Genomic DNA, 23,944 nt, shown 5'->3' on the forward strand with positions numbered 1-23,944 from the left:
ATGGAACTCATAGATTATAATGTTAAATTGTATAGCTGCACTCTTTAGTATAATTAATGTCAAACTGTCAACTGTGTCTACCAATCAATATATTCTGTAACTTACCCACAGATATTTTCTGCGTAAAAATTTGCAAACAAAATAAGCTGAAGGTGCGCAAGTTTTCATGCGCAATGAAAACTTCCTCATTTTAAGCTGGTCGATTACGGTGTTCCATTTAGTTTTTCAGCTGATCACGCTTTCATTGGGCGCTCCGCAGACGACGCGTGTGTCATGAGCGAATCTCTTGCAGCGTAGTAAAATCGAGTGCTTGTGTCGTGTAGCTAGCTAGTGGCAGTGAAAATGTTTTCAGGTCTTACAAATCAGGTCAGTTCGTGGATGGGAGCAGCTAAGGGCGACCCTCAAGATGAAGAGGTTCCCACCCCAACGAAAGAAGCGACAGGAGAGGCAGCTGCAGAGGGGGACAAACAAAGGTATACGTTCTTTTGTTTATATTTTTATTAGACTAAACCTGATTTCTCAATTTTTAAAATATTGTTTCGGAAATTTAAAAGTGATGAATTATTCAGGAGGAAATTGCAGCACCGAAAAAAACGCTTCAGGTGGCTAGCTGCGCAGTACATTAAAATTACGGAATTACCTCCTGTAATTGAAAATTCCGTGTATGATATTCCCATTGTTGCATAATACGTTCAATATTGATCCATGTAATGGGGTCAATGAATTTGGACACATCTAATAGTCTTGGGGTGCTTTAAGTACCTATTTAATAGCCTTGTTGGGACAATAATTAACAATTTTGTTCTTGGAGTAAAATAATTCTTTTCCTATAATTTCTTATGAGAATCTGTTACAAAAAATAAATACATTGGATTGAATACAATAGGAAGATTATGTCATTATTTCAAACTACAGTTGTCACAACATTATCACAACATTATTAGTATGGGTTGAATTAAAAAAAAATATAATTTTTTTTTTTAACTCAACCCATTTGTGTTATTCGACAGAATACTTTTTTATCAAACATTAATTTTTTTTTTCATAGCCCAACCAAGGGTGGAAGCAAACTGGACCTCATCACAAATGTAAAGTCACAGATGACAGGGTGGCTTGGCTCTGGAATCCCTGGAATTCCTGGTTTAAAAAAGACTGAAGCACCCTCAGCTGATGCTCCAGAGGTAGCTCCAGTAGAACCTGCTGAATTGGCAGAACCCAAGCCAGAGGGGAAAGAAGATGATGACAATTCTAGGTACATTAGGTATGAGGGGTTGCAGATAGAATGAGTTTCGCTGTCAATGAAGCTTATTGGTGTTACTTTCAAAAAACTGAATCATTTCAATGATTTTAGTTCGAGCATTAAAATTTATTAAATCTTAGTAAAAAACTGATGGGATGCTCGAAATAAAAGTTATTAATCATGGAAAGTCTTATCATTATTGGAATGCATGTCTAAATCTCAAGTGTACATCATTCACTAAGCTTATGTAAGCACTCATATAGACTTTAGACAGTATAGGTTTTTGCACTTTTAAAAATTGAATATCACATCACTATAAATGCATGAATACAACTAACATAAATTGGGCTCAGAAGTTGTTCAATATTTGATATTACTTTATCTACAGAAATTATAGAGATACAATTAAGATACATTAATTAAAATTATACTCTATGCTTCTTGTAAACTCATTTATTCTGCCTAAACCCCATTTATGACTTCATTTTTTACTTGATCTTAAACTGTTAACATAGTAGATTATTAAACATTGTAGAGTGAGTATAGAAATCTATGAAATTGTTGATTTGTTCAAAGAATATCATCTTATTTATATATTCATATAGTTTTAACAGTATGTCTGGAATCTTAGGAAACAGTTAAGGGATTATGTAAGGTACAGGATAAAAATCTGAAAAAAATTGTTAGTCTTGTATTATCTATGGTATGCAACAATGAAAAAATTCCCATGTGTGCAAGTCTAAGGGTAACATTTATAAATGAGACTAGCGCTTTGTCTAGCTCCCGTGAGGATACATACGGCAATCATATTTCGCTATGAATAAAATAAAAAAAATTAGAAACGCGACTGAATCTTACCCTAAATTGTAGAGTCTTTATAAAAAATCGTATTCATAAGGAAGAAGACGCATATATCATAATCACACGATATGTCACTGACCTACGAAGTCAGAAAAGGGAATAACCTATTGAGTGTATGAATGCTCAACCTAGATATGATACTTTTGGCAAAGCCATTTGTGGATGCAGATGCCAAGTAGACAATATGACGTATTGTTCTGTGACGTAATGATCACAGTTTTTATACCTTCAATTTCCTATATTGGCTTTTACGCTGTCACGTCTTGCCATTTAATGTATATATATACGTTTTAAATTAACTTAGTTACTCAATAAAAATACATGGCTATCCTGTAAGAAAGATGAAATTTCCTTTATTCTGAGATTTAAGTAATTCAAATATATTGAATCTTTGCCCCCCTCTTAATGCCACTGAGAGCTTTTGAAAATTGTACTCAACTAGGGATTGACACCCTTTATATAATGCAGTAAAATATAATGATACCTTCTAGTTTAAAAAGAATATTTACGTATACCCAAAGCTGAGCTTCCTTTATCTCCTACTGTTCATTATGTGCACTTTACGCTAACTATACCAGCGGGATATTATTAGCCACAGTGCGACCGTGATCAAATTGAGCTTTTAATATTTGCTTATTGTGATCAACGCAAGCCTAATTGAATTACATTTTAAATATATTATCGTTATCTGTCTACAAGAAAAAGAAGAAATACAGAAAAAGACACGAAGCTATAGTAAAGAGATACCAAGACTCGGTTATCAGGTCTTTAGTTTATATAAATGAATAATGGTAGGGGAGCCCACGATGCTAAATGGGGATTTACTCGAGCGTCGTAGAGACCTATTGGGATGCAAAGCTTAGATAAAAAGAAGAAAAAAATGTTATATGATAAATTCCTTTTCATCGGTGGGGGAAGCGGCTATAGATAGTTAAATATGTAAAAAAAAACTGTTGCATGGACATCCTCGAGCGCGTCAGATATTGATAGCATCTATGCCCTACGTATTTTTAATAATGTACGTATGTTAATCTGATCGTTTGCATGATGCGGGTGGTTGTATTTAAGGGTTGAAAATTAAAAAAAAAAAAATTTATCGAGCGCGTCAGATTTTCTAAGGGAGTGTTAAGTGCACCAAAAAAAAGCTCTCATTCACTAATCTGACGATTTCGATGGGACGCAAACCCACAGCCATTTTCTTAATTTGCAAAAAAAAATCGCAATTTTGAAATACTCAAGCGCGTCAGATTAAGATATATGTGGTTCATCTTTATGTTCTAAACGTACTGTCTCATAATCTGACGATTATCTAGAGGGATTCGCCTGATCTGCCAAAAAAAAAATAGAAAAACGGTTCACCTAAAGGGCCATCCCTGCAACTTCCCGCTAATTCCATTCCTGGGCGCTTAAAATTGATATTTTGAGCTCGCTGAGTTCAAAGAAATAACATTTCTATGCATTTGAGCTCTCCCAGCTCGAAAGTCTGATAGAAGTTTCATAGAACTCTATTTTTGGAATTTTCAAACCGCAATAACTTTTGAATGGATCAAGCAATTTTCACGCGGTTGGCGGCATTCGACGCAGTTTTATCATCCTCATAAATAATTTTGCAATTTTAATTGATCGAACCACAAATTTCGGAGTAATCCCGAAAAAACACTTTTTCGGGTTTCTTTCGTGTACGATATCTCTCGAACGAATCAACCGCTTTTGACCAGCTTGGTGGCGATCGACGTGGTTTTTCAAGCTCAAAGGCGGATTAGTTTTTGAAGTTGATCGATAAAGAAACCAGTTTAAAAAAAAATATTTCTTATTTTTTTAAGATTTTTCAAAATTTCTCAAAATCTATCGGTCCGAATCGGTTCAAATTCACAGGAAATGTAATTTTGAGGGAAATATTTAGAACGCCGTTTAGTAGATTCCGATCGGTTTAAGGAAATGTAGGCATCACGCAGCTGCACGCATTTAACTTTATCGACGAATTTTTGTTATTTCGGCTTGCGGAAATCGTCAGATTATATATTTTTCATTATTCTTGAATTATTTCCTTCAAAATAAAAAAAAATTAGCTACGCTCGAGAATGTCGAGATGACGTTTTTTTTTTACAACTTTGTTGCCCTCCCCTTTTTTTCCGTCACTCTCAAATTGTCAGATTAGTGGAATATACACTTTTTAGGATGTAATTAACTCACCCTACCTTAATCTGACGCGCTCGGGAATTTCTGATGGTCAATTTTTTTTTTACTAAACTGATCCTGTCTCCTTCACGTGCGGCTTTATATATGGGCCTCATATTTTGTGGAGGTACTTAACCGGGTACAAGGTATCCCCCTATATATTAATCTGCCGCGCTTTAGTAAATCCCGAAATCCCCTCTTGGGCTCCCCTACCATAAGTAAAGATAACTGTTTTGACTAAAATCTCCGTATGGGAAATCAGATATAAAATATTTTAAAACACTTTATCATTATAGCATAGTCCTACGTCTACCTAAGCATATAAATGTGAAATAACTGTCTTTTTATTATACAGTGCCACCGGTGGTGCGGATAGTAGACCAGGCTCTACTGGTGGGACACCCACTGAAGAACAACCAGCGGGTGTCGGGAATGGTAAGCCAAAAACGCGTAATAAAAGATAGCTTCTGACAATTTTACGTAATAGATAGCTTAATTTTTCGTTGTATATCCCTTTTTCTGTATCTGTTTTGGACTGTCTTTAATTATTTTTCAAGGTAAACAGTTAAATAAGTGGAATGACTGGTCTTGATCAATAACAATAACAAAAGAAAAAAAAAATTGAATTGAAGGTTTAGTATATGTGTCCATTTTGTAGATGTTTCTGTTGGCCTAGTGGCGTCAGCGTGCGACTCTCATCTCCAAGGTCGTAGGTTCGAATCCGGGTGAGCCAATGGACTCTTTGTCTATGTGAGCATTTAACACTCCTTCGTATAGTGAAGGAAACGATCGTGAGGAAACTTAGAGAAAAACTCGCGCGTGTCAGGCACAGAAGGCAAAACAGATACAGAAATCTGAGATTCTAAAACATAGCCCCACTAGTTTTTTATTTTCTTGAAAGTCTAAGCCAAGTCCTTTATAGATTTTCGTCCTTAAATTAGTGCTAAATGTTTTTGTATTTTTAATTTACTTTTTTAGTCGCTTTTTGTAGTATTGTTTGTTTGTGCACATTTTCAGGTCCGCACAGTAGAAACATATTCACAGTTGACGCGATCGAAGTATCAAATATGCAGGAATGTTAGTATTTTCATTTCATCACCCTTTTTACATCTAAGAACATATTTGACGCCCCTGATTTCTTGGCCTTACCGAATTGTAAAAATCATGGTCCGATACGTTTTTAGTGATTCACAGTCGTATTGTGCTCTTTTTATTTAACAAATTATTATTTTAATACCGTCTTATTTTAAGCATTTTTTTGCATTTATAAATAAGTAATAGATTAACACTGTTTTGGAAAATCAAGATTTAGATATTTAAAAGAATGTATAAAGAAATTTTTAGAAGAATGTTTTTTAAAAGAGTACCGAGATTTTTTTACGCCGGCTTTTTCTCTCGGCCTACACCCTCTGTCTTCTTTGCCGATGAGTTGGGATGCCTACAAATTCAAATTTAATGACGTGGAATAAGTGATACATGTATCTTATGTTCCATAATAAACATATTTTATTTTATATAATCATAAAAAAATTGAATTTGTGCAGTTTCAATCTATACAGCAGAAATTACTTTTAATTCAATAATTTACAACGTAAAATATCGTCAGTAACAAAATAATGATTGTTTTAGCAATGGAAACATATTCGAAGCTTATTAATACTTTGTGATGCGAATACAGCATTACTTTATAAAGTACCTACCATTCCGCGATTTAATAACCATTTATAAAATCGTGCATAATTAAAGTTGCCAGTATTAATATGGAAATAATAAAGTTTCAAAATGAAATAAGCAGCCGAGCGAAAATGAATACATTTCAATTTTACTTTACTATTATTCTCGCTTATTTATTCGTAAGCCATGTTTTAAGTTTGTATGTTTTAATGTTTTCTGTGTATTCACATGAAATCTATTGGAGAAACTCTCACCCTCTGTTGCTATGTGCTGAAGGCTACAGCGCTATTTTTCCATGTCTTTCGGCCATTTCCAAAGATACCTTATTTATTTCGGCGTGTAGTAATTTTTTGTGACCATAATTTCAGTGTACTATCTGATAGCAGGAGTAAGATTAGGAGTAAAGCTAAGATGTTTCAAGCAAAAAAGTTAGTTAAATACTTGGTCATGATAATTAATGAAAATATCTTTAAGAAAACTATGAAAAAAAATCATTTAATCATATAGGTAACATAATTTACACTTATGACTCGTCAGTAAAAAAATACATATTATGCTTCTAATTTTACATTTACTGCCACTTCTCAAATCAAGGGCGTAGAACGGGAGAGAAGAACTGGCAATAAACTCTCCGCCACTCTTTTTAATTGTCATTTTTTTCACACAACGTTTTTAAAGAGCTGCAGCCATTACACCATGTTCCACATGACATATCAAGTAATTAATAATAATAACATAAAAAAAAAACAAAAACTTGTCCTCTATCAGCAGGAGGCATGGTGAAATAGGAGCACGCGCTTAGCACATAGTCGAAATAACCAACATCACCACAGTCACCACAAGCAGCATCCGTTCACGAGCATAGATAAATTCATAGTTAGGTTTTATATGACGCTTGTTTTAATACAAATAATGTTTGACAAAATACCATAGACTTATAGACTCGTCACGCATCTTGTGTCATTTATTGATTTTGTACAGTTAGCTTTGTCATAGCCAAGTATTTGGCAAATAACGTAGTTTGTAATCAGTCTAACGAGTTTGCCAAGATTTCTATTGTATCAAAATGTTGGCGAACATGGGTTCATTAGTCTGCCAATGTTGGCCTAGTCGATAAGTTTGCCAAGTAATGATGCATGCTGTACTTTGTTTGCTGAATAATAAATTTTCTTTGGGTTTCAAACTCGTAAGAACCTAAAGGTAGGATTAAGTACGTGCTCCTACCTCTCCCAATCCGGAGACGTCCTAGCAATAATTTCTTATTTATCGCAGTGTCTGTAGTTAAACTCCGAAACGGCTTGACCGATTCTCATGAAATTTTGTGTGCATATTGGGTATGTCTGAGAATCGGACAACATCTATTTTACATTCCCCTAACTGTTAAGGGTAGTCCACCCCTAAAAATATATTTTTTATTTTTACATATTTTTTTTGTTTTTATTTTTTTATTATACAGCATTAAAAAATACATACACCCCCTAACTTTCACTCCTCTACGATCAACCCCTATTTTTTATTATAAATGATATACATGGCAAAACGACGTTTGCCCGGTCAGCTAGTATTGTATATAATAATAATATGTATAATTAATGAGATGAGAATACATAGAACTAGACAAAAACAGACTTGTCTAGTAAATTTAATTAATATGTACATCCCACGAAACTCGACTTATAAATTCATACTTTTTCTTTTCGCTTACAAAAAACTTGGCTAAAAGCCCATACCTTCTTTGAATAACTTTAAGAGTACTTGTAACTTTGATATACCTGCTTGGTATTAAGTTAAAGAAAATACTTAACAAGTACATATTTCTTTCTCAAGTCTAAGTATCTCGGGTTCATTAATGGAAAAGGCTTTTTAACATTCTAGCGATCTTAGAAGTAAGTCAGTGGTAGACAATAATTTGTTAAATAGTAGGTATACATATGTTACTGAAAATAAATCTTTACATAGTATTCTACAATAGCAATAATATCTACACAAACCCCGGAATCAAGTAGTGTAAGACGAATAGATACTAAACAGGGATACTTCTTCATACTTACAGTTACTACCAAGGCGGTCGCTGGAGCGAAGTCCCTTGGGAACTTCCTCTATTCAGCCGTGAACAAGGCAGGCGCTAAAGTCAGCGAGGCGAGTGCCAAAATAAAGAAGACTGTTGAAGAAAACGTAAGTACAAAATAGATTACAGTTGTCATCTGTCAAAAGTGAAGATTTGTTGTGTATCTTAATTTGTGGTGTCTTTAAAATACATAAACAGTTTCGACCTAAATTATTGTATCGTGGTGTGCGGGTTGTCTTCGTCTATACTGAATTAAACTAAAAATTAAATACTAGAAAATATATACTACTAGATAAGTATTTTTGTATTAATTCACTGACGCCATTTCTCAATTATGGTATGAATAATTAAAACATAAATATATCTCTAATGTAACATTTTTACTAAAACCGTTTAAATGCAAAACCTAGGACATTAATCGGATGATAGGAGGATCGAAATTCAATCAGAAAAACGGTTACCCAGCGTACCCGGGTATAAATAACAATTTGACCCGCAATAGGTAATGGTTTCAACGAAATTAGTTTTATGCTTTTGGGACCAGCGCTTTTACTTTAATCTGTTTAAAAGTTTGCAATTGAAAAGTTATTTTCGACTCTATTTTTATGGGATTTGATTTGAGTTTTGCGTGGTATCGACCAAACTTTCAGTGAGTATTAGAAATATTGACTTTAGAAATTTTTGATTATATACGTTATTATAAGGTTTGTTTATTGTCCTTATTTTTAAAGACATATTTTGGAAAAGAGAAATCAGCCTGAGTATAGACAACATGAAGAATATTTTGACATTACAAATAGCACGTATAATATTTCTCGTCATAAATGTAAGTGCGTTATTAACTTCAATTCCATAGGCATTGTGTAGGAGGGAAATGTAGTATGGCAATGATTCCAATTTTGTACCACAAGACTCGCGGCTTACGGAGAGGAGAGTGATCGATACCTTTCCGTAACCGACCTCGGGATTACGCGACATTTTTATGTATAGGTTTTAGGATTTGCGACATTCTAATTAAGTTGTCATTTATGTTAACACTAATGGCGTTTATATTCCTGACATAGCCATTATTATGGAGAGCTATAAAAGTGACTAAAATCTCATATTATGATTTGATTAAACTTGATCCTATACAAATTAGAGAATGAAAATTCAAATCGATTTGTCTGTTATATGGTGTTAGAGATAATAGAGAAGAGCAGTGTTGGCCTTGTATTCAGCGTAAAACTCTCATCCCTGAGGTCGTACGTTCAATCCCCGGCTGTGCACCAATGGACTTCTGCGTATATGCGCATGTAACATTCGCTCGAATGGTGAAGAAGAGCTCGTGAGGATAAGACAAATGACCATGAAACAGACAGAAATCTGAGGCCCAGACCTAAAAAGGTTGTAGCGCCACTGATTAATTTTTATTTATTAATAGTGTTACAGGGAGAGATAAGGATGATTGTTAACGGGTTTTTATTTAATACCTATTTTATTTTATACCTATGTTAGTGTAGGTAAAGTAATGACTTTGTGAACTGTAAGAGTAAACGTGCCAATTAGACGCGAAGCCGATAACTTTGATAAAGGAAAATGGACGATAAACTTGGAACAACTTCGGATCGTCAACGAGTTTGGGCAAGTTGGCCAAAGGATCTAATATTTTGTTCACAAACTCCCGATAACTTGATAGAAGTCGAAACGGGGATATCTTTATTTTGTGTAACACTTTGATGGCTGAATCCATCAATGTAACGGTGAGAAATAAAATGAAAAATGAAATGGACGTTAGTCCAATGACAGATGGGCAATCCGTCTTAGTTTATCAATTACAGTCAATTCTAACCGTACAGGGAGAATGCTATTTTAAAAATAATCTTGTAGCGCTCTACAATGATCTGAGATTACATCTGTTCTTTTGAAGAGAATTAGCAGGTCAGCCTGACACATGCTGATTTTTGGGTACTTGGGATTTTGGGAGTCGTTTTGTAATTTCATGCTAGAATTTGACTAGCTTTATTTATATTTGGTAAAATATTGATTTATTGATTGGCATATTGTATTGAAGCGTAAGAAGAGTTTCATTATCCGACATCAAGGCAGAATACAAAATACCATCCATATCACCTCAACGTCCGTCGTTCCACAACTGAGTGTTTTGTAAAGCAGTTTTTGCAGCGCACCACCACTATGTGGAACCATTTGCCCACTGCAGTATTTCCGAACCAATAAGCGCAAAGAGCAACGCACTTGCGAGCCTTCTAGCAATGTGAGTGCCCATTGGCGGCGGTATCAGCTGAGCCTCCTGCCCGTGTGCCCCCTATTACAAAAAAATTGTTAGATTTGTCACAATATTCGAGTTAAATTACAATCATGCCGTTTGTTTATGAGTACAGTAATGACGTTGCCAACTTTGTATCGTTATTTATCTTCATTGATGTTTGTGATAAGACATCAGACAGTTGCTAGACAGTTTGGTATTCTATACTAGGAAATGATAGTAGATAAGCATTGTTTGTATGTATTTCTTGTACTAAATACGTAACATTAACTTCATTACCACATTTCATAACAAAAATATTATGCATATCGTATCCATTTCTAACGGTTTCGGGAAACCTAAATATTTTTTATACTTTATTTTTAGCTTAGAACAACTATACCGGAACTATGGTATACAATAGAAATTGTTGGAAATAAAAAAGTAACGTTGCGGAACGTTGGACTTTTTAGGTTTGGGCCTCAGATTTCTGGATCTGTTTCCTGATCATTTGTATTTTTCTAATAGGTAAGTAGGTGATCTGCCTTCTGTGCTAGACACAAGACAGTACTTTTAAATGTAAGTTTCCTCATGATGCTTTAATTAAACATATATTTGTGTTATTCTTATTTTCCAATTCCTTATATCGATAAATTCTTATTCTATGACGTATACTCGGAAATATTTCAAATTATTTTTAGTGCTCATATTGCTGTACGCGATTAATAAATTTTCAATTTCTCAAGATTTTCTTCAAGGATGGGAAAGCGCTGAAGGCATGTTTTCGCCATTTTATACTAGTCTGGCAAGTTGCCAGCTCTGAAAATGAAGGTGGTTTTAACGCTTATAGAAAAATAAATAAAAGAGCAAATGCTTTTAACCGCGTGGAAAACTTATCAAATCTATCGCTACCGAGATATTAATTACTTTTATTCGATATGACGGTTCAACTTAGTCGTTTATTCGCATTGATTGAGATTTTTCTTATCAATTTTGGTAATGGTGAAGCTTTCACAAAGATATGTGTAGTGATTAGACTTTATTGCTCGAGTAATTCAAGAATTTTATTTAGGGAGCTTTCAAGTATTACGTAACGAATTTGGGGGGGGTCCTTTTGTAAAACGTTACGATGCGGGGCAGGGATTGAATTACGCGTTAGTGTTAATATAATTTCGACTTTCCAGTAATTTATAACACATAATGGTAACTTTTAGGTATAAAGAGTCAATAGGTGGTCACGAAACGTTTTACTATACTTGGGTACAGAAAAACGTTACAGCGCGTTACATGGGGGGGGTCAATTAAAATTGCGTGACGTAATACTTGAACGCTCCTTTTAGATCCTCTACATTATCGAAGTAAGCCTTGATAGGTTAAAGAGAGTTGGCTGATGGATCGTCTATACATACGAATGTTGAGGCTTTGTCGTTGACAAATTTAACCATATAATCAAACTCTAACTCAAAATAACCTTATTCATATAGGTAACCAAGTACACTTATGAACGTCAACAGAAAAGATGTTAAATTCTAACTTTACATTTACCAGTTCGCAAGTCAAGAGCGTAGAGCGGACAAGAATAATTGAAATTTTAAGAAATTAAAAAGAGTGGCGAGAAATTCTCCGCCACTCTTTTTAATCGCCAAGTTTTGACTCATACAAATTGTTTGTAAGGCAGAGCAGTAATAAATATTTGAACTGGAGCAAATCAATCCCAAGGGTTTGGATCATTTAAATAGTCGTTAAATTTATAAAAAGCTTTATTGATTAATTTACGTTTGACGAGAGTTTTGAATTTATTCTGTGATAATTCTCTAATTTTGCTTGGGAGTTTGTTGTAAAAACGAATAGAATTATATACTACATACACCTCGGCGCCCTAAATCACCGATATAAGTATAAAAAATTCCATACAGTTTTTGATATTTCGAGTAGCGGACGGAAGTAAATACCTATCGGAAACTCGATTGGAGGACAATCAAAGTAATCTGGTGCTCTGGCTGATTGGATCTTTGCGGGAGACCCTTAAGTGCGGCTGTTGTATAGAAGATGTAAGCTCCATCCTTTCTTCAAGAAATTCTGAGAGAATTCACGTTGTTAAAGTACTACGTTGAATAGTGTGCAAGTAGATTGTCCATTGTGAGCTACGAAATTGATGTGAGCTTTCAAAATCATACAAATATATTTGTTTAGGAAATCTTAATTCTTTATAATATTGAAATTGATTGCGCGCCTCACATAATGTGTTCTTTGCTTTATCGTTTACACGTTATATAAATAAAGGTAAAGCTTTATTTATGAATATATTAAAACAATTTTAATCCTTTCATTTAGCCTTGTGTTCTTTTTATTGTTATTATTTTTTATTAGTAAGTTATATCACCTAAATATTAAATTGTCTACTTATCTCAACTTCCTGCTGTCATGTGTATTTTTGTTTGTGTGAAACTGTTTTAGGATATATCTCAACTTGACAATGTGACATTCTTTGTTTCTACTAAAGTAGTGTTTCCGAAACAATGACGAAAAATTTCTAGAAAGAAAGGCATTTATGAAAATCAAAAAATACCATTTCAATTATTATTCTGCGGTGCTCCTCGTATATTGGAATCGCATTGACCCAATTCCTAACTGACGCCGGCGTTTTAATGTAACACGTTTCATTGTTGCCTTATATGGGTTATTAGTTACATAACACATTTTCAAAATTTCGGAAATATGCATTTCGCAAGATTATGCCAAGTAATTCTGGTCTCCAGGCCATCTCAGCTATCAGATAACCTCTATGGATATAACGTACTGGTCATGTACGCTGACCATATGTATCAAGTGTGTGTGCAGAAACAAGTTACTTTGAAATTTGAAATATCAAATGCTCATCTGGTTCATACTTTGAAATCGAAAAGAATAGGCGGGGTCATATTTATATATATACTATTAAAGGCATACATTGTTTCTATTTGTATAATAACTATATAATCAGAACTGTATATATTGCGTTGCCCACTATTTAATTAAGTGTAGTAGCAGAATTTTAACAAATATTATTTTTAAAAAGGAAAAAATATCTTAGTTATTACTCTTCCTACAATACGCGATCTTATTAAGATCCCGACATAATGGATCTTTTGATGTACATTTTTATCGGTTTAGCGGCATGAGCTAAAACGGTAGTACTTTGACATTTGCTATTCAACTGTGAAATAACGTTTCGTATCGAGATGATTTTGCAGGTCATTAGAATATCGAGTTTTTATTACGTAGTAGTTTGCGCTGCTCGGTTCCATGTTTATTGTTGGATTTTTAATGTGTATTAAAATATTATTTCATAGAGTTAGACCCACCTTGACTAGGCACTTTATAAGCCTTTAGGAAAGCTTCACTTAGAATTTACATGGCGACTAGTTGCCCAAAACTGTCTGCGTATCATTCTGTTTCTCTTCTTCAAACTTGAAACAGCAGCATAAGCGTATGAAATTGTAATAAATGAGATCACTTACTTTTTTATATAACATGTAGAAGCGGTGACGTTATAAATTTAGCAAAATTTTGATAGCCTACCACTCCGCAGCGCTTTGGAGCCCTGGAGCTATGATGGGCGGCGTTCCCCTTCCATTAGAGGAAAGTCCTTATTAGGTGTAATTCATTTGTAAATACATTTACAGACCCGTCTCGTAATGACCCTTTCTAAGTAGCCTAAATGATTATTAAATCCTAATTACCAGAATTCAGCTTTATCGGAATTGTGTTATGGCCTTACATTATTAGTAATACAAATAAAATCGTCACCTAACGAAATTGTCTGTCTCTATCGCGCAGTAAAACACCCTTTAAATCATTATAAATTAATTAATTAATTAGAGCTTAGAAAAACATATTAAATTTTCGAAAAAGAACCCTTTTAACTTTTGTCAACTTTAATTCATTTTTGAAATTACAACCGCATGGCTATACGAAAACGCATTCATTCTTATTAAAGTAGAAAATGAAGTTGGAAGATAATATCCGAAATATTCTGAATTTAAGTGGCGAGAAGAGTATAAAAATATAATGAACGCGTTAGAAAAACCGAAAACATCTTAACCCCGTTTGTGGTATGAGTCGGGCTCATTTAAGATGAGGTCAATTATTACGATAGCTTGTGACGTAGAAACTATTTATAAAAATTGTGACTACGCCCAAAGTAACAATTCTACTTCCAATTTTATTTTTATACTTTGTTTTTATTTAGTTAAAAATATAAATGTACTTTACATAACGAGAGTTTTGAGAGCAAGAAATCCTGGCACTGAAACCGTAAAGGAAAATATATTAAATTACTTAAGTACGTAGCGAGATTTTCCCGAAGCGCCTTTCTCGGGAAATCGATTGCTACGCTGTAATACATTCTGATTGTAATTCTGTTTAGAATGAGCTACGAGATTTTTGTGTGCAGCTTCGCTTATAGTAATTTAATTTTCAATTTTCATTTGCGGTTTCAGTTTAACTTACTGCATTTATATTACACAATTTATTACTGTTTTCATAATTATAACTTAGTCAATAACATTGGAGGGGCCTTTAAAGATTTTTCAGTCACTCCAACAAAGAGCTCTCTTAATTGCTCACAATTCAGTCGTGTCTTGTATAATCAACTTAGCAAAGCTTTAGGTCGCTCATCGCCGTTAATAGCAGCCTTTAGCAGTCCTTCAACCAAATTGCTTCATCTGTTATTCATGAGAGGACCAAGTAAATATTGTTTCAAATCCGCTTGCAAGATAACGGATTCGGCAAATAAAGGATATTAAGTTAAGACGTTAGAGGACGTGTTCAAAAGCTTAACCCCTTATGAGGGTTTCGAAATTAGCCTCTATACGGTAGAAAATATATTAAATAGTTATGGGGCGTTCGCATATTTGACCCTTTTATGACCTCGTGAAAAGTCGACGATGCTCTTTTGTCTAGTGTTATAAAAGTGCTGAATAATAAATTGTGTGGTTAAGTATACGCCATCCTGTTGCAATAATTTCCAATAATTCAGTTCGACCTCAGCAGCGGATGTTATCCTTTAACATCGACTTCCGCTCTGGAAGTTATTTAATGTTATATGAGGTGGCTTTGAATCAATTGAACCTATCGGAAGAGAAATGATAATGCATACGAAAAATACATACATAGCATCAGTCATTATAAATAATACAATACTCAGTTACATTAACAGGTAAATTAACCAAGAAAGCTAATCTTTTCATGTAAGACATTAATCCTCCCGAATAAACACCACCGCGACTATGAGGGGAATTGAAAAGCCGTAATCATTGAGTTGGAAAAGTCATCACAGACACTGACTTATGAATAAACACATACATGCATAAAATTCTGACGAATCAGTAGCGCGCGCTACACGGTTATCAAATTAGAATTAAACCGACGCCCCTGATAGGTCGATACGGAGAGTGCGCGCGGTGTCGCCTGCCCGATCAATACCATCGGGTTACGTAAGTAGACGGCGCCTTGGAGCCTCGCACGCACGAATGTATCGTAAATGGGTGTAAACGACTAGAAACAACTTACACGAATTATAAGCACTTTGTTTATAATCTGTGGCTTAATTTAAGGGGTTTAGAAGTCGTGAGTCGTGTTTTATTTTTGGAACTTTAATTATGGCTGTAACCTAGTTTTTTCAATTGTTTTTTTTTTATTTTTGACTCTTTTATCTGGTTTATATGGTCCAAGGCTTACCTGTAAATACCGTCTCTGTCTAAATGTAATCTATATAAGGATATCTAGATATCTTTCAATTATTCAAGACAATTTTCGAGTATATTTGAAACTGGTCCCTAAGTAGTAATATAAAACTTGATCAAAAAAGATTGCTGGCTACTTTTTTCTTTTTAGCTGGCACTTTATGAGTATGATAAGGGGAACTTGTGATATATTTGATGCTTTCCGCCATATTTACAATTTAACACGAGAACAGACATTTGTGCGAATAAGAGAGGTTCACTCCTCGGCGTTTTTCTGGAAAATATTACATGGGGCGCAGCGTTATCCGGAATAACGTCGTTTATCTTTTTATTTACTTCCGCGAAGGTTTTGCGACCACATTCAATATATTACTCCTTTGTTAGGTGTTGGTTTCTTTGAATTTTTTATAAGATATTTTTTTAATAAATAGAAAGGCTTACAGCTATGGATAGATCTTTTATATATTAATGGATAATAAACGTAGAATTAAGTTGGAAAGGTAGAATGAGAAAACTGTAGACGGCTTGGCGACGTGCAAGAGGAATAGGCAAAATGCCAAATTAATTTACTGGACGTCGTTGGTAAACTCATTCCAATATGACGGCCTTTTTTCGATAGTATATTGCATTTTTTATCTCAGACTAGTTTCTAATAAATAATTGTATTTAATTTAGCAACATCTTGGAATACTAATAAATTCCATCGTGTTTGCATAAAACGAAGTCATGTCCATGAAGGACGTCCATTCTCCGACGCTAACGATTTCTTTTGTTGCGTCCAGGGTCTTTTACGTGAACTCTAGTATGGACGGCTTTGTTAAATTTCACGTAAAACTCGTCGTAGTTGAGGAAATTTAAAAAATTTTGCTTTGCAACGAAACGACCTTTTTAAATCGACAAGTTGTGAAGTCAGCGGAATTGACATTATAAAAGAGAACAATATAAAGGAAGATAAATGTGCGTTATGACATCGGGTCTGTGAGGACAATAAAACATTAATGGACACTGAAACGTGGGGCTGTGGGAGTGCTCGTAAACAAAGAGCTCTCGACACGTAACAAGCCACTGTGGTCACTGGATATCGACTGGAAATGTTCGGATTTACTTTTTAAAAAGATATAATGTTTAACAGCTAACATGTTTAATTGTTGATGCTGTTATAGAGATACTTTATTTGCTTTTAAATTTCAATATTGCTTAAGTCTGAGAGACCGCTGTTTGCACCGAGCTATAAGAATTTCTTAAATTGATGCTTGATGTAATTAATCTTTGGGGTAAATTTCTTTGCTTGGTAGTTCTTCTTAAGAGTAATCATTTTTATGAGCCCGTTGATGTAGTCTTGAAAATTCCTTCACATGGAAATGTCTATATAACATTTGGAGCAATTGGCCCTTAAGGTACGATTCAGAGTCGAAATTTAGCGAATTCCGAATGTCCAAAACGTTCGGACACTTTCATGCCATGTGACCTCCGATGAACTACTTGAAGATTAAACTAAACTAGCTTAATCATTTAGAGATAGACTGAGAAAACTAAGTGAAAAATGGAAAGGATTTGGATTTCATTAATACGATTCAAACATAATCTTGTTAAAACGTCGGATTATCTTTTGCAGTAGCAGACAGTGACATTATTTGCACAATATTTTTCTTTTTCCTTTTATTTTTTTGCTTTTTTGACCGTTATTGGCCTAGTGACTTCAGCATGCGACTCCTAGACTTCCTAGTGCACTAATAGATTTGTCTATGTGCGCATGCATTGGCTCGTACGGTGTAGTAAAACATCATGAGGAAACCGGGCATGCCTTAGATCCAAAAAGTGGACGGCGTGTGATTAGAAACGATCATGGAACAGATACAGATATCTGAGGTCACGCCTAAAAGGTATAATATATACCAAAGGCGCTACAGCCTTTGGTATATATGTACTATATAGAATTATTTTCCATATAAGTTACGGATATCATAGATAATGTGGTAAATATATTTATAAGAGAACTTCATATTATTATTACAGAAAGCACGCTAGTGTGTTGCCGTCCTTTTAATAATTGGTACGCTCTTTAAGCAATTTTTATTAAGCAAAAGAATTATAAAAGAACTAAAGTGCTGCAATAAAAAGCGTGCTAAGTGTAAAAATAAACGGAATGAAAGCTGAATACGATGTGAAAAGGGTGATAGTAGCTTCAGCGTCAGGAAGTAGTAACAATAGACGGGAAATTTAATTCACAGAAACGTTGGAAACTAATGTGTTTCGCTTGGCACGTTAAGAGATTTGTTTCATTGTAGAGAAATTGTTTGTGGAATGTTTTTATAAGGATTTTTCTCGTTGAGAGGTAAGCTTTTCTGTGTATGCTATGTATACTACAATATTAAAGAGGAAACCTTTGTGTTTTTGTATGTATGTTTGTAATGTTTTCTCAAAAACTACTGGACCGATTTGAAAAATTCTTTCACCATTAAAAAGCTGCATCTTCTCTGACTAACATAGGCTACATTACATGCAATAAGATAATTCAAGGTGTGAAAAAAATTATAGAAAAAAAATGTCATCGCATGTGGAAACAATTGATGATTGTACTGTCTTTTATTGACATAACCTTTACACATTTAAAGAAAAAACTTTTTTAACCGGATTAAAGTTATGTATTATTATAAATTTACAATTATTTAACATAATTTCAAATTTACCACCACCAGCGTGTGACCACGCACGCTGTAAAGCACGCGAAACGTCGGTTGCTTGCACTGCTGTAACTACAGTAGGTACTCGTCTCTTTTCATCACAGCATAAATATAATATGACAGAAAGGAACAAGAGTACTTGAAAAGTGTACACATAAATGCACATTTGTATAAACATTTCAGTTTTATATTGAGTGATAGCTTTTTGGAATAATAATAAGGTCTGAGGTTTACGTGAGTGCGTTTAAATAACAGCTAAACGGATATTAACGTAATTTGAGTGTGAATAATCCTTATGTAATTGGCCATCAAAATAAGCTTAGGTAATGTATGTGTGATGGATTAGGTGACGTGTTTGTAATGACCTTTGGCCTAAGGGTCCGTGTCAGCATCTATCACCGGATTATGGCGATATCAATAAAGGTTGAGCGGCTTTCGCTAATTTATAGGGCAGTATTTGTACAACTAGTGCTATAAATGTGTTACCGATGTTACAGTTTGAATAATTTATTTACTAATATAGTTAGAAATTTACTTAGTTTAAACACTGTATACTTTGTGTAGGTGTTTTTTTAATAAGATATGTGACCGAGTAGCTAATCAGCTGGGGAGTGTCGAAATCTCCCCTTACTTAAAAAGGGACATTATTAACTTAATTATGTATAGGCGTTAACACACTGCGTGTAAAGGTACGATTCTTGAAAAAGTTCTTCGGAAAGGTTCGATCTGGCGTAATTATTTCGGCTTACATTTCTGATAAAAATCTTGTGGTAAACCCTACACGGGTCTTGGCCTCAGATTGCATCCGTTTCTTTCATACTTTGTCATAGACAAGTAGGGGATCAGCCTTTTGTCTGACATGTCGTCGATTTTAGATTTTAGACATGCCGGTTACCTGACAGTGTGCAACATACGAGCGAATGTTAGAACCGTATTACAGAAAGTCCATTGCCACAGCTATAGATCGAACTGCCACATTGGGAATCACACGCTGAAGCCACTAGGCCAACACTGCTTCGGCGTCCATTAGACTTATCTTAATATATATTAAATTACGTGTCACGTTGTTTGTCCGCTATGGACTCCTAAACTACTTAACCGATTTCAATCAAATTTACATAGCGTGTGCAGTTTGAACTAAATTAAAAGATAGGACAGCTTACATCTTCATTTATACCCGTAATAATATTTTATTGCAAATTATTTGTTTATTCTTATATATAATATACAGTGGCGCTGTGTTGAAAGTACGAACGTTTCACATAAGCTACAATTTAATGGCATAGCCACCAAAAAAGCATGGTCCCCATGACTGGTGTTCTCCTACCGTTTCCCTTGAATAGTTTACTACTATGTAATATAACAAAAACTTTAGCCACAGCCAAGCTTGGCCGAGTCTGCTAGTTTATTATATAATCTCAACGTTAATAAATAAGCCAGGATACTTTATGTTAAAATATAATGTATTTAAATGACTGTGGAGTCGTCCTAAATAAAAATACTTTTTCGTATATAAATATCTTAGAAATTATTATAATCAGAATTTAAATCACGACAACATTTTGCATCGTCTTATATTTTCTCGTTGAAATATTCAGCACATTTAGCATACATAAGCTAAAAATAATATAAAATTTGCGATTCTCTTTGAAAATCGTGTTTAGTGTTTCACAAACGTTTTCCCGTACAGAGCAATTTGCTGTCTCTTGAATTGCACGGTTGACCTAACATACAAACCGCTGGGGATATCAAGTGAAAAATTCGACGAATATTTGTATCATTTTCTTATTTATTTATCCTCTAAGGATATCAGCTATTTAGTTGTATCTCGTATTTTGTATTTTGATACTAAACCCTAGTACGTATTCCGCTTGCCAAAAGCCCAATATTTTTAATTAGCCTTTGCAATTTCTTCTAGCGAGCTCGTAAAGCTCTCCGCCCTGCTCCATGTCGGATGCCTGTCAGGCACTTGTGTCTGCGTACCTCGCGTGGATGCTCTGTCTAAAAGAGACGTACCTAATAGCGTTGTCCTATCGGTCTGGAGTATCAATAACAAAATAGCAGTAAATAACTAAGGTAGCACTCGCAAACACACTCAGTGTCCAGGTCGTGTCTCACTTAACATCATGTTTCCAGTTTTCCCAATTTCCCCTGTTCTATAGAACTTTAACTTTAAAGTTTTATATATAAAACTATCGATTAATACATTCAAGAGACAAATTAGATACATACTTCTTGCTATAACATTAGTATGTAGTAATAATCATACGTGCCGTTTTAAACAAAAGGCAATGGTCTGTGGGGGGGAGGTTATCTTATAATTTATTTTTATGATTGAATACCTTAAAGCTAAGCTATTTATCACAATATTGTAACTAAATAATAAGCATATATACTTATAATTGTCAGCTTAAATAAGTATAATTATTATTATATTATAGTTTTATCTGTTAGATTAAATTTGTAATATTTGTTACGCTTCGATTGCGACAAAATAAGGTTAAGCCATCTAATGATTAACCTTTCGGGGTAAATAAGATTAGGAAATCAATGCTTCCTCAGGGTCCCTTCCAATCTAATTGATGTGATTATTACCTTTGATTACACTCCGAATTCCCTGTTTGATAATGTTAGCTTTACCTGTAAAATAGCTTTTTTCTCATTTAACATTTAGGAATTATAATTAAAATATACGAATCATTGTGTTTATTAATACTAGACTTATTTTATAAATAATCGACCGTGTATCTACGATGTTTATGTGCAAATCTTAGTCCTAGTGTCGATTTCAGGAGAAAAGTAAAAAGAAAACTATTTATTTGGAATCCCTATACGATTCCCCAAAATAATGAGATAGACACTCATCTGAATCTGAATGGTAAACAATTTTTTTGCAGGAATGCGAACTCATGGATTTCGCAACTTGTGGCTTAAGTGACAGGAAGAATTTATGATAATATTATCTTTAAGCCATTCTAGTTTGCCACTATTAATTAATTTTATCGCAAAATGAGAGCCATAGAAGCTGCAATATCTTTTCATTAGCACAGCTATGAAATATTAAGACATTAATATGAATTATAGCGTTTTATTCATTAGCGAGCGTTGTAATGGCGCTAAGGGCCAGCGGAAATAATTTATGTTAACAAAGGATAAAGAATTTGCCTTAAAGTATGCGTTTGTTTTATTGCAGTATAAAGCGAATGCGTCAGTCATTAATTCTTACTTTTAAGACGGTACGTAGGTTTCATTTTACGGGAAAAAAATGTTCGAATTTATTTAGAAGCAAAGAAAGTTTCTTATGCGTCACTGAGATTAATTTTAGTACTACGTTCGTTATTTTAATTATTTATTTATAGACCAAAGGTGGTACAAAGTATCTAAACAAACAAACTGAATTACAATTTAACAAGGGTCAATTTAAATGCTAACTGTAAGAAAATTATTTATTCAGAAAGCGTAATGAAGAAACTCGTTCAGAAAGCGACAAAGTACATATATTGACCGACGCCTACGAATAAACTTTAAAGTGGTGTCGCAGGTCTGTCAGTTTATTTAATTATCCTTAATTTTAAATATATATAATATAGCTTGTATACTTCTTTCGTTGGGGTCGAGTCCCGGGTATTTTGGTTCGGTAAACAGGTGACCTGGAGGGCGATGGTTTCCTTCTGTTTCGCCTGAGGTCTGGAAATGACGGTAGGCTGGCCGGTGGCTAAGGGTTGGGGATTCCCGTTGCTCAAAATAAACTTTCAACTACTGTTTGTTATATCAGTTAATAGTGACATAAACAAGAAAAAAAGTCGCTGCTGCTACCTTGATCTTCGCGCAATTTTTGGCGCACAGCGGGAATTTAAACTCACGACCTTAGGTTTGAGAGGCACATTTGGTTCTGTAAATTTCGACCTGTATAATAAAAACTAAGCTGTATCAAAATAGTAATTACTTCTAGCTTTATCAAAATAGTAATTACTTCAAAGAGGAACTTGTTAACTTCCTCAATTTGCAGATGTACCGTAGTACTAAAACAAAATGTCTATTTCGCCAATATTTCCATCATTAGTTTAAGTAAAACATAAATAATTTACCTCAAAAAGAAAGTTGCGTCGTTAAAGTCGTCTGTACCATTTGAAATGTTGAAGTGTCTGGTGCAAAACGCGATAATTACTTTGCGTAACTTTGTATAATTAATTAAGATTGTGTTATGACAATTTACGTTGATATTTTCGTATCTTTGATTTACGTTATCTTAGACAAGTATTTACTATAGAGGACAGGGAATGTATCTTTGAAAAGGTATATTCTAAAAGTTTTCGAAAGAGAACGTACTTGTTATTGTTCAAATGGAATTACGGATTGAGGTCGTGGAATTTCTACACTTGTACGCTATTGGTAGATGGTTCTGTTCTTTGCTCATATATCATAAACAATTTCCAGAGCATTCTTGGCGAGTTCAACCGCGAACAGGACGCGTTCATCAAAGGCCAAGAGAAGGAAGGGGGTGCTGCCACTGCTCCATGGGTTGGCGCTCCTAATGAGGCTTCGCTGAAAGAGGAGTGCGTGTCACTTTCAACTGTAAGTATTGCACCAAATAAGCATCACATATTTTCTAAATTGGTTTTTTCTGATAATAACTAACTCTAGATAGACGATAAGCAGCTATGTTCTCTGCTTATGCTACATAACCTTTCGGAAAATGCAAGCAGAAAAAGCGGCTATAATGAGCTTAAAAAATGGCTCACTAGGCCTATCTGATTTTCTCTTTTGTCTATTTAAAACGAAACTCTAAGCTCTATTTGAACTTTAATTTTATCAAGAATGAAGCAAATCCATTTCTACGTGTTCTGAACTCCAGACAGAGTCTATTTTACTTTGTTTTTTTGTTGAGCTGATCAACCGTTTACGTACTGGAATATAATCTTGGGAGATATTTTGTGCCCATCGAATAGTGTGCTCAATTGAGTTGTCAATTGTAGAAAAGTAATATATAGGCCGTATGGTTAAAGTAATATAATTTTCAAACCGAAATTCTCGGAATGAGACTCAAGAGTTTTACCAAAGGATTTGAAGAGGAGTTATTGGATTTACGAATAATTAATGCAGGACCGACGGAACTTCGTGCGCGCCCCACCGGCGGGTGTAGAGTTCGACTTTGACTACGACAAAATGTACCCAGTGGCCGTAGCTATCATGGCGGAGGATCCCAACCTTGAGAAAATGCGTTTCGACCTCGTACCTAAAGTGTAAGTATGGAACAAATCTGAAAAA

General features: G+C 34.4%; 1 protein-coding gene across 10 annotated transcripts in view; it reads left to right on the forward strand.

The window, feature by feature from the left end:
- Positions 1 to 74: 74 nt before the first annotated feature.
- LOC125054207 (synapse-associated protein of 47 kDa) overlaps positions 75 to 23,944 on the forward strand; it is a 28,016-nt gene continuing 4,146 nt past the window's right edge. For 2 of the 10 annotated variants that reach the window (XM_047655966.1, XM_047655958.1), the window contains exons 1-7: positions 108 to 473; positions 1,049 to 1,261; positions 4,635 to 4,714; positions 5,291 to 5,356; positions 8,007 to 8,128; positions 23,114 to 23,251; positions 23,780 to 23,919. In XM_047655966.1, the coding sequence (XP_047511922.1) occupies positions 343 to 473; positions 1,049 to 1,261; positions 4,635 to 4,714; positions 5,291 to 5,356; positions 8,007 to 8,128; positions 23,114 to 23,251; positions 23,780 to 23,919 (890 nt within the window). In that variant the 5' untranslated portion in view covers positions 108 to 342. Of the gene's footprint in view, positions 474 to 1,048; positions 1,262 to 4,634; positions 4,715 to 5,290; positions 5,357 to 8,006; positions 8,129 to 23,113; positions 23,252 to 23,779; positions 23,920 to 23,944 lie in introns of all 10 variants that reach the window. The other 8 variants (XM_047655967.1, XM_047655968.1, XM_047655960.1 and 5 more) reach the window with 7 other exon arrangements.

The sequence above is a fragment of the Pieris napi genome, chromosome 11 (genome assembly GCF_905475465.1).
Source record: "Pieris napi chromosome 11, ilPieNapi1.2, whole genome shotgun sequence".
Taxonomy (NCBI): Eukaryota; Metazoa; Arthropoda; class Insecta; order Lepidoptera; family Pieridae; genus Pieris; species Pieris napi.